Source organism: Acartia tonsa, chromosome 1 (genome assembly GCF_053477335.1).
Source record: "Acartia tonsa isolate MP-2025a chromosome 1, ASM5347733v1, whole genome shotgun sequence".
Classification (NCBI taxonomy): Eukaryota; Metazoa; Arthropoda; class Copepoda; order Calanoida; family Acartiidae; genus Acartia; species Acartia tonsa.
Window position 1 is genome coordinate 51,525,084 of NC_137260.1, and position 11,986 is coordinate 51,537,069.

The 11,986-nt window shown below is 31.7% G+C and overlaps 2 protein-coding genes across 2 annotated transcripts in view; both read right to left on the reverse strand.

The window, feature by feature from the left end:
• Nucleotides 1-9,760, reverse strand: part of LOC145330780 (chloride channel protein C-like) — a 43,174-nt gene extending 33,414 nt beyond the window's left edge. Inside the window, exons 1-6 of the mRNA XM_080175449.1 lie at nt 9,502-9,760; nt 8,897-8,994; nt 7,445-7,515; nt 6,626-6,659; nt 4,726-4,787; nt 4,195-4,250 (exon numbers count right to left, since the gene is read on the reverse strand). Of these exons, the coding sequence (XP_080031575.1) occupies nt 4,195-4,250; nt 4,726-4,787; nt 6,626-6,659; nt 7,445-7,515; nt 8,897-8,994; nt 9,502-9,586 (406 nt within the window). The 5' untranslated portion in view covers nt 9,587-9,760. The remainder of the gene's footprint in view (nt 1-4,194; nt 4,251-4,725; nt 4,788-6,625; nt 6,660-7,444; nt 7,516-8,896; nt 8,995-9,501) is intronic.
• Nucleotides 1-11,986, reverse strand: part of Ack-like (activated Cdc42 kinase-like) — a 178,206-nt gene that overhangs the window by 147,784 nt on the left and 18,436 nt on the right. The window lies entirely within an intron of this gene.

An 11,986-nucleotide genomic window follows, 5' to 3' on the forward strand; every position in this document is an offset into this window, starting at 1 on the left:
ACCCCATATTCATTTATAGAGGGGGTTGTGGTAGAAATACCATTATCCCTCCCCCTTAAACTCCCCAGACTCTATTCAATTAATGATAAAAATAATCAATAATATCATCATAAACAGCTTTCATCTGATATTTCCTTGGGCCCATCTGGACTATTAAGACTAGTTTTAATCTTATAATTTTTTATTTTAATATCAGTTGAAAATTGCCTGTAATATAATGCTATACATGATTTTTCAGTATGGCTGAGAGAAAGAATTCATATCCAGCGGATATTAATCGGTTTCGAAGACATACTAGAAATTATGTTATTTTATCCCTTATACCCTTTGTAATGCAAGGAAAGGTAATATACCAAAACAATGTTGCAAAAATAACAGTTCATTGGACTTATTTCAGCTAATAAAGTATTTATGAAACAGGTGAATTCTTTACAAAAACAAAGCTACTCTATAAGTATTCGTGTCTGGCTGTCCTTATGTGACCTGTTTGAATTGCTAGGGTTGCCCAATTGTTATTACTATACCCTTTAAATGTGTGTTAAACGGGAAATTACGAGCCTAATTCGGTGTTGGAAAAATAGTGTTTATTGACCCTGCTAAAGGGTTTGTTAAATTTTTCTTTCTCTTTCCTCTTGTTCTAACTCTCTCAAATAGTGAATTATACATATATTTTGTTTATAATTTCAAAGAGCTTCGCTTCTATTAAAAGTAATCGTCGTTGTTTAAATTCGAATCATATATGTAATTTGGGTCTGTAAGTCTCAAATTAAGTAGACAAATATCGTTATTACCCTTTTAAAAATATATATCTGAAACCTTCAAAAATATTATTACGTAAATTTATGTTCTTGTGATCGTAATCAAGGTAATCTAGACAAAGGCAATTTTATTATCAATCTTCATTTTTCAATATTTTTCTGCAAATCATCCTTTTAAACTAGAAAAATTTTATTTTTGCCTGAATTTTAACGGCTTTGACCCTCTTAATTAATTTATAAAAAAAATGAACGGTAAATTTAGGTGGGGAAGAGGATGGAGGGGGGGGGGGTTGTCTATCATACCTACGGACGAATTTAAAATTCAATGAAAATTCAGTATTAATATTCACTTTTAACCAGATCTAAGATAGTCCATCGGTTAGCTAGATATTAAAATGGACAGTCTGACTAACCTCATTCTATTTTGCATTATATGTAGACAGCTACGCCCCTTGATGCATCTAGTGGCACTTAAGGTGAAAGGCAAAAAATTTTTAATTTGAGTTTTAAAAAGAAAAAGAAAATAAGTTAAAACCCTTCCCTGGACCTATAAGAAGTTTCACTATCAGCTCAGTGCAGTGGTTAGCGAGTTCTTTCGCTACAGACTAAAAAAGCTTACTACTTCATATAAAAGGATTAAATAAAGTGTATTACAAATCATTTATGGTCTAAAATACCATTGCACTAAAACTGAATCCTGAATGATCTAACTGTACCATGACACATAAATACACAAGGACAACATCCATAGACAACGAAGCTAAACAGCGTACAAGGTGAGATGTAAAGTAGATGTTGATGAGTTTAATAATCATAAGCCTATGTAAAAATAATCCAATTTTCTTAGGGCTCTATGAATGGAGGGACAATTAAAACCAATGCTCATTTTCAAGTAAAGCCTACACAAAAATAGCCAGCTTAGAAAATCACATTTCCCCGTCAATAGATGAGCTACATGTGCAGTGAGTTATAGAGTAGCTTTGTATTTAAAGCAAAAAAATTGTTCTATAATTTTTTAACTCGACTTTTCATTCAGGAAAAATATGATTCACCAACTTTTGCAAAAGAATTACAGATAATCTGAGAGAGAAGGGGACAATGGGATGAAATTGGTGAATTAGATTGGTTGATTCATTAAGTTGAGAGTTCAAACGTTTCTACATTTTAATCTACAGAAGGGAAATTTTGTGTTACATCATTGGGGATATACATCAATTTATCGGTCATTGTCTTATCACCAAGATCTCTGGATAATCCGCTTTAGTGTAAAGTTACTCTATATATAGGTTTGACTTTGAATGTTGCTTAGGTTATTAGTATGTCAGTGTTGTTCTTATAGGGTAAATGTTTTGCTACAGTCGTCAACGTTTTCAACATATAAGAAGCTCTTTATAGTGCCTATAAAAAATGACATCATACAATACAAATTACCAATGATATGTAATACACAGACTAAATTACCAATGGCAGGCTAGTATACTTTTTAATTGACCAATGGTAGGCCAGTATGACGTCATTTTTATAGGCTCTTATAAAAAGCTTCACATAACAATTTAAAAGACAAATGAAAAAAAAATAATTCTAGTTATGAAATGCTAAAACACAGAAAAAAGAGAAGGTAGTATTATGCGATATCGTTCTTGTTTTATAATCTAAATGTTCATTACCCTTCCACTTACTCAATATTTTTTATTTCCTGTCTTACTTATTCAAAGCCAGCTTTTTATGCATTCAAAGAAATAAACATAAAAGAACATTTTTTCTTCCATATGGTTTTTGTTATTTTTTTCATTAATTTCTTTAAAACTAGACCCTTGTTAAATTCAGTTTCCTGTTATTCCAACTTACTAGGAACCAACTTTTTTTCTCCTTTCTAATGGAGCTCTATTTTTCTTACTGAAAGCATGTGTGCTTATTTGTAAGTTTTTAATTCTTGGCTGATCGACGAACAGACATCTTACCACTTTATCACCCTCCCCTGAACTGATATTTTGATAAAACGACCAACTAACCAACACATAAATTTAAAAGTAATTTCTTTGCAAAAATATTTATATGAACAATAACATTCTAAACTAATACCTCTATTGTGCATTGCAATTTTATAAATTGTGTTGAAGAGACTATGACATTGTTTTCTAATGTTAGATCATCAACAAACTATTCTGCACTAAAGATTATGATGCAACCCGATCAGCCACCCCGGAAGAGCACTCAGATTTTTTATTTTCTGTGCGTATTAGTCAACAGAAGCCAGCACGGGATTTAAATTGAAAACAATCTGGAGGGGGAAAAGAAGTTAAATATGTTATTTTTGGAGGTTGAATTATCCTTTTATAAAAGTAACAGGATATCTAGGAGTCTGTTTGCACCGCAGGGCTGATTTCTTTTTTTAGAGCGAACTTCTCTCATAGGTCCTGGGAAGGTTTATAACTAATTTGAGGCACTTATTACCAAAAGGAATTTTAAATATAAAACCAATTGGGATAACAAGAATAGACAAGAACGCAAATAAAAACATAGGTATACAAAATTCATTACAAAGAAAAAGATTTTAAATATTCATAAAGCCATTAAAATCAAATAATATTTCTTATTAAATTCTTTATAATCACCAATCACCAAAAATAGGTTAAATGAAAATTGATGGGATATGTACAATATTTGGGTCAGAATTGTTTGATTGTGACGTAAATTGTATGCCTTATTAGTTGAAAAACCTCTCTATAAATTGAACATATCAGTAAATAGGTATTCAAATGTATTTACGCATGAACGAGTTTCATATTGTTTAAAACTACTAGCGGATTCGCCCCTAGCCTCTAGGGGCTTAGCCCCAAGAGGTTTGATCAAACTAATTTTTCGTATTTCAAATTATGAGAATTTTTTTTTTTTTTTTTTTGGGGGGGGGGGGGGGTATTTTTCATCTTTTGGGGGGTTGGGGGATGTCCCAACCCCCAATAAAATAGTTATAAACCTTCTCGGGACATATGAGAAGCTACCCTGTAAACAAGAACCCGATCGGTTCAGCGGTTAGCGAGATCCTTCGGTACAAACAGACAGACAGATATCGTTCTACTTTGTATTATAGATATGACATAATGCTTAAAGCGTATAAACTGTATAAAAACGACGCCATACATTTAATTGTATATAATGTATTCTGTTATTAACTGTCAAGAAATATATATAGTTTATTAAAAATTAATTTTCAAATCAAGTAAACTATACGTTGCGAAGCTTAATAAATAAGATTGCTTTACATTAATTTAGATTTTTTTGCTATTGAAAACCGACTGTATATGTCTAAAATGACCCAAGCAGTTTATTTATTGCCTCAATAGCCAATTTCAACTGATCTTCTTACTACACTTATAATGTAGATTTGCTTCTAAAATAGATTTATTGACACTACCTTCCAAAAAAATTGAGTTACCTGTTACTCCTACAAGAAATCCTATAATGCCCATAACCAACCATCGGTCCCATTCTCTAAACAAAATATTCGGGTAAAAAGCTTATCTAGAATATCAAATTGAATGGTTTAAGGTTTGTATTGCCTTTTCCAGTATGGCTTCGAAACCAATCACTATCCGCTAGATTAAAACCAGTTCTCAGCCATACTGAAAAATCATGTATAGCATCGTATTACAGACAATTTTCCTCTCTGGCCTTAAAAAAACTGGTATTAATTATTTTTCGTTTCAATATCCAGGGAAAGATGTCAATAATACGATGCGATACAAAACTATTTTTGCACATTTATGATTCTCATCTCAAGTATAAACAAATCCAACACAGCTAGAGTAAGATAGAGAATAATGACTAAGGTGCAAAATCAATGAGAAATAATACTCTGTGACATGTAATGTAATGTCTTGTTGAAACCAAAATATGTTTAAAATATTGGCTTTTTGGGTGATGCTTTCTGGGATCGAAAGCATTAATTTATTATTGTAATATTTACCTTTTATTAGGTTGCTGTTTTAACCATTCTAAATATACTTCACTGTAAGGCGGCAGATAATCCTAACAAAGGAAAAAATATTATGAAAAGAATGATAGGTCCTATTATTGGTCATCTTTACAGATGCAAGTGTCAATTTATCGTTCATTGTCCTATCCCCTAAGATCCCTGTATTTTACCGACATTACCGACGACAGCATTATCAACTGAATGACAAATCCTTTAATGTAAAGTATTAATATTTTTCTGTTTAATTTAGAATATATCTGTAATGGTAAACCGATGGAATTGTGCTCTTCAGAAATGCTTTGGAGTTGGTATCAGACTTTTAAATCCAGGTAAAGATATATCTCTAGCAATTTTAAGAAAACAACGATAATAAAAAAACATGAACTAATAAATATTAGTTTTAGTTTTGAGTACGAAGTAATTGTATATCTGGAGATAACTTGTAAAGAAATGCTTTTTGGTTTGTTATCCAAAAAGTTTGTAGACGTACTTTAAGTTTCCTTTTTTATATGACCATAATAATATTCATGACATCACAGGAAAAGCTAGTCTTAATCAAATTGGGGCGTTTTCCCTTAATGTGACTTTTGAGCTCCAAAATCCAACCATCCCTTATGTTATATTGGATACTGGGTAGCCCGGGCCCCGCACGGTTACTTCAGAGATAGGTTCCCTTCCCTCCTATTTTCCCTTTGTTATAAAAAAATAATTGGTTGAGGAGTTTCAGTTCTCGACAGGAACTTTGTGAGAAAGCGCCAATTGTCCCGAATAATTTTTTGAGAAGTAATGTGAAAAAAAGGAAATGTTAAAGTCATAGATACAGTCATGGAAATTGGTTAAACTACACAATAAGAGTACTTTGATACTCTTGCTTAAATATATTAATACAATATTCATAAACTTTGTTTGTGTCATTTTGTTTTTACATTTTTGGTCTAAAAATTTGAATTTTAATCAACACATTTTGTGATATCATTAATGCAAGAAAACTTTTCATTTGGAAAACAAGGATAAGTATATCTAATATTAGACAGCTGTCGTCAAAATTTCCTAAAGGACAGTTAAAGTTGTCTAAGATGGACCACACTTTACCCTCCCTTCTCGAAAGATTGTTTCGTATAAATACGCAATTTTTTAGCCGTAATTTGTCTTTAAATTCGTTTTCTGTTAGGAGTAATACGCAATTTTTGAGCCGTAATTTGTCTTTAAATTCGTTTTGTGTTAGGAGTAATAATAGTAACGTTTATAAAAATGTTTATAGGAACATAAGAACTATTCTAATCATTGAGTAACTGCGCTAAAAAAAACTGATTTATTATGATGACTTATTTACAAAGTATTTGTACATTTTTCTTTTCGCTATATTTAAATATAGAATTTGTAGTAACAATATTTTTAGATGACTAAAAATATCATATTTGCAAAATATGACATTTTTTGCATAGCCAATATTTAAAATATTCAATATTTATATTTAGATTTGAATATCTTTTAGTAAAAAGCAAGTTATATAAATCTTTTTATTTAAATTTTTGTTGTTAATGGATTACGTTGCCAAATAAAGTTTAAAAAAAACTTTTTTGATCTATCACACTTTGCCTTAATTAATAACAGCTTCTATTATGCTGATAGGTTTTGTTTTATATTTCATTCTCAATAAAAAATATACTTAAGAAACAGACATACAGACTCATAGAGAAAGGTAAAAAAAGCTTTAAAGAACATTCTTTGCTTGAATCAAAAACAGTTTCAAGCAATTGTATTTTTATCTTTTGCTCAATCTGACACTAAACAAGAAGATAAATGTCTATCACGGAAAACAAAGTACGTTCAGACTGTAGGACACACCCAAGATATAAAGAAGATCAGCTATGAAAAACTACTGTGTCACCTGTGAATCATAGGCCTGTAATAGATTCCTCTCTCTGCAAAATAAATATCTTGTACTAGCGGCTATGCCCCTAGAGTCCACTAGGGAGGGGGAGGGAGTCGACCTCCCACTTTCAATTAAAGTTTTTAAAAAATCGGAGGGGGGAAGACATTTTTTCTTGGGGCAATTTCTCTTATTAAGAGGGTGGAATCCTACCCCCAAATAGCTATAAACCTTCCCAGGATCTATGAGAAGCTTCCCTGGAAGAGAAGGAGAATCATATCGGTTCTGTGGTCATCAGGGTCGTTCGGTACACACAGATCCTGCTACTTTTTTATAAGGATTATTCAAGAAAGTAGGAATCTTGAGGTATAGGACTAACAATGGACGATAAATTGATGCACAGCCCCAATTATGATACGCATAATTACCCCTTCTGTAGAAAAAACTATTGGTAAAGATTTAGCCTCGCTTCTGATGGACGTAATTGTCCTTGTTTAGTAAGGATAATGCAACAAAAAAAGTATGACATTGCACTAATTAAACTCAACAATGTTGGAGAGTTTAACAACAATTTTAAAAGAAAGTTTATTGACATTTTGATGCATTAGAGGCTTCGCCCCTAGCATCCTAGAATAAATATCTGGCGATACTATTGTGTGAAATGTGATTTACTCGGCTGTAATTAGAGATAGAATGATGATTTTAGTTTTCATTCTCAAATGGTTGGCTTCATTTCTTCTTGTGAAGATTACTAAACCAAATGAGCATCTTTTATTTAAGTCATGTTGTCCGTCTATCTGAATTCATAATTAAAAATAAATTGTAAAAGATATTTTCCTCGTTGAATATTGATGATTTTTCGTTGTTCCGTGTAAATCTTTTTTCATATCCACCAATGAATCCTCAATCTGAAAAAAATACATCAGAATTAGTATTACTTTGCAGGACCGATTAGTCAGGTATGGCTTCCTTTTCTAATTTAATGCAAAGCTCCTAGAGGCTGGGGGCGAAGTCAATAGCTTACATAACAAGGATGACAACATCCATAAAAGCGAAGATCTGAAACGGTAGGACAAACGAACATTAACACTTGTAGAGTCTCAGAAATGAATAATCAGAATATAAATTTAAAAAGTCGAAAAGAAAATTTAAGTAAAGTTGAAAAACTGATGAAATACAGGATATTGTTTGAGGATATACTTACATTTTTAAGACTTGATTATAGAGATGCTTTACTAATAACATTGTACTTTGTTGTCCTAGGAATCAGTACTCGTACGGACCTTCTGGTAACGATTATAGAGATGCTACGCTTTCTAAATTGTACCTTACTACTACAGGATTCACCATGCAAAGTTTGGAATCGATAGGACAAATTTAACCTGTAAAAATTTAACTGTTAACTGTCCGTAACGTACAGACGTATGGACCGGACCCTAATTAAAGAAAAGCTACGCTTTTAAAAATTGTATAAAAATTTAAAACTAAGCCTCGTAAAAGTTAACATGTGTAATTCATTATATATATGATTTAATTCTTTTATAACATTTCCTTAAAATTAATTTTCAATTATAATTAATTATATATGTAAAAAATCTACTATTAATCTATTTAGATAAGTTTACACTTTTGGATCTACTGCAGTTCACGGTAAAATATTGCTGGTAAGCATTATTTACAAAAATCTATGAATGTTAAAGGCTGCTAGATGCCAAACGGCTGAACGTACAGATCATGCCCGCACACTGTTTTAAGCGGCATAAGAAGGCCTACAAATAATCTGGAATAGCCATAAAGTAATAATGCATAATTATCTCGCAAAGCAGAGAAATGCGCGAAAAAGACCTATTTTACGCGTTTTTTCTTCGAAAAACTTTCCCTGTGCATAATTGGATCTTGGCTATTTCAGATTATTTGTAGGCCTTCATATGCCGCTTAAAATGGCGTGCGGGTATGATCTGTACGTTCAGCCGTTTGGCAGCTAACAGCCTTTAAAATTAATAGATTTTTGGAAATATTGCTTACCCGCAATATTTCACCGTGAACTGCAGTAGATCCACACTTTTAAATACGTAATTCATGGAGGTTTCCTTTGTCCAGAAACCTGCAATTTACAGTTAGATCTTTCAGAGAAACGTCAGGCAATTAAAGTATTCTGTAAACACCTACATAAAAAAGCTGATGGACCTTCTACCTAGGGTTTTAACATATCTTAAGGTTTCAATATGGCAAGATTTTATTTTGTCTGGGATGGGGTAAACAAGACAGGGTAGAAATTTGAAATTTTACCTGATTCCATTCTTGGTCAAATTCATTATAAATATCTTCATCATCACCATCGTGATCAATGTGTCCATCATTGGAAGCATTTGCAGTGGTGGTTGAACCTTACAAAATTGTCCTTTTTAGATCTATGTATTTTTTATCATATATTAAAAATACAATCAATTGGAAGCTATGCTGTTAGATTCATTATAAAAATGTCATTTTTATACAACTTCTAGTGATTACTATCGAAGTGCATTGTATATGAATAACATTACGAACTAAAAAAATAATTGCACCAAATTATACCGTGTTCCGTTTAAATATTCTTGTCATCCTTGTTTTTAAACATTTAATTTCTGGTAAAATTTTTAAATAAAGAATAGTTATTTCTCGCATCGTATTATAAACGGCTTTCCGTGGATATAGAATGAACAATTAATTTAGCCCCGTGGTGCCGAATTGATTGTACATTTTTTTTTATTGTACGATGCTAGACATAGTTTTTTCGTATGGATGAGAACCGGTTCCTATCCACCGGATTCGAATGAATACGAGAAAAAAGATTATTTCAATATTTGTAATTTAGTCTTGAATAAAAGGTTTAAATTAAAAATCCCCCTGCACACCTATATTAACGTGAGTAGTATTGTTTGTACCATTTCTATCACCAGCAACATTTTCATGTAACTCAGTGGCATTTTCACTAGCCATCTCAATTATATTATTTTATTTCACAAGTATTATTTTTCACATTCTAGTTTATTTTAATATTTTAACTAACTATTATCATGTTTGTTTGATCAGCTGATTTAACGCAACAACAAACTCCCCCTATCCCATACTATTTGTTTGAAATATTTTCTGTGGTTTTTAATGTTTTCTATGCACAAGATCACTGAGTGCGCGGCGCGGTAGCGTAAGTTTAAACGCAAGTGGGGGAGGGAGACTAAAGGGAATGGACGGAGGGAAGTGAAGAATTCTAACCTGTTAAAAGTATTCTTCTACCTCTATGACAGATATTTGCGCGCATTTTTAAGGGCTATTCAATTAATGGGTAAGTAAAATTATAGAAACTAAACTTAAGATATGTTTTAATATCTTAAATACGTATATAAAAGAAAAATATCTGCAAAAAGTAGGATTAAATCAGCCCGTTTAAACCGATATTACGATCGGTGTAGCATTTCAGTGTAGTAACGCCGGCTATGAGTCCTGTGGAAACGTTCGGTTGGACAAAGTAATTTAAGAATAACATTCACAAAGGAGCAACTTGAATCAATACATAAGCATCGATATTTTAGATAAATAGAAACCGGTTAGCAGTAAATATTCTCTCCCTGAATAAAAGCAACGTTGTTCCTAATCTAATGATTTTTTAAAATAATAAAAAAATACTCTCTACACAATAAGATTCAAATATACTATGCTATATATAAGCTTTAAATTATAATAGCAGCACATAATATAAATGTGATTGTCTGTCGTCCCTGTAATGGATTTTAGATTTTCTGAAGGCGAAAACTTTCTTCATTGAGACTTTAACAGTAAAATAAAAGGTAAATAGCTCAGTGATATGTTATACATGCATCCAACTGACAAAACAAACGAAGAAAATGGAGATGGTTGGGGGCATACGCTTAGGGAATATCATGGTGATCTAATCCTAAAGGAATGAGAAAACCGGGCAAACAAAAAATTAACCTGGTGAAGGGAACTCCTTCGTGAACTGGAAGATAAGAAAAAAAAACATTTCAAATCATGCCCAATTCTAAGAAGATTGTAGAACCATTAAGCAATTGGCCTATGTTCTAACAAGAAATAAACGGCAATGCTGATGATAAAAAGCACAGGTAACGTACTGGCCGCAACTACAGTTAGACTGACACAGTTACAACTGCCAGGGTTATCTTATTAACAATAACCAGGCCTCTAGGAGCTCTACGTGCTGAGAAAATGGACATACACTAATTATAGAGTAGCTGCACGAATGAAAATAATAGATACCGTTACTGTACACTGTTGGAAAGAATTTTAATGTTAGAGGGAGATTTGAAATCTGCATCAAATTTTAAGGATTTTTTTTTATAAAATTCGTTTTTTGTATAATTCTTTATCCAAAAGCGGAAATACAATTTAAGATAATTAATTTTGACATCTGTGATTGGTGGATTGAAAATTATCTTCGCTCTGATAGGAGAAGCTTAAGTGTCGCACATCATTCAACCAATTAGAGCGCAGGTAGTTTCCAATCCACCTACCCTATTGGTCAAAATTTATGAACTTAAACTGTATTTCCGCTTTTAGATAAATAATTATACAAAAAAAACAATTTTATAAAAAATCCTTAAAATTTGATGCAGATTTCAAATCTCCCTCTAACATTAAAATTCCTTTCAACTTATATATCCTACTGTACAGCTCAAATGTACAAATCCAATTAATTTTAAACAAAAGAAAAATAATTGGACCATTTTTTTGTCTGGCCTTCGATAAAGATAATTGATTTCTATCAAAAATATTATGACATAAAATAATGAATATATTAAGTAAAAATTATTGGATAATTGATAATTGGTTAGTCTCACCAAATGCTTTGTTACAAAAGTAGGACATTTACATATGTAGATGTGACCTTCAGTTTTAATTACATTAGCCGAAGTCGCAAATATTTAGGGTCTGTGATTCCTATGACCGATTATAGCATCTAATGTTAATTACTTCACGACTTAATTATCTGATGCTTGTTACAATCACGTATATTTCTAAACTATGTAAATTACAGTGTATTAGTATAAGCTTCGTAAACGGGGTTGCAATGATTGCAACACAGACGAACAAAACACAAGGCTTGTTAAAAAATCGAAGCTTATTTATAATTAGGGTATCTCGGTACGCCCGTCAGTAACTGATAGCTATTTCGTTAATTTGGGTATTATATATGTCCTCATGATTTCAAACTTTACATGATGATTCCTTTAACTGTACCATTTAAACACGATTACTTAAAACTTTTTGACAATAATTTTTGTAAGGTATAATTTTCTTATTCATCTGATTCCTAAAACAACAAGGTATAATAATATAAGCGAAGCATCTCTATAACCAAGTCCT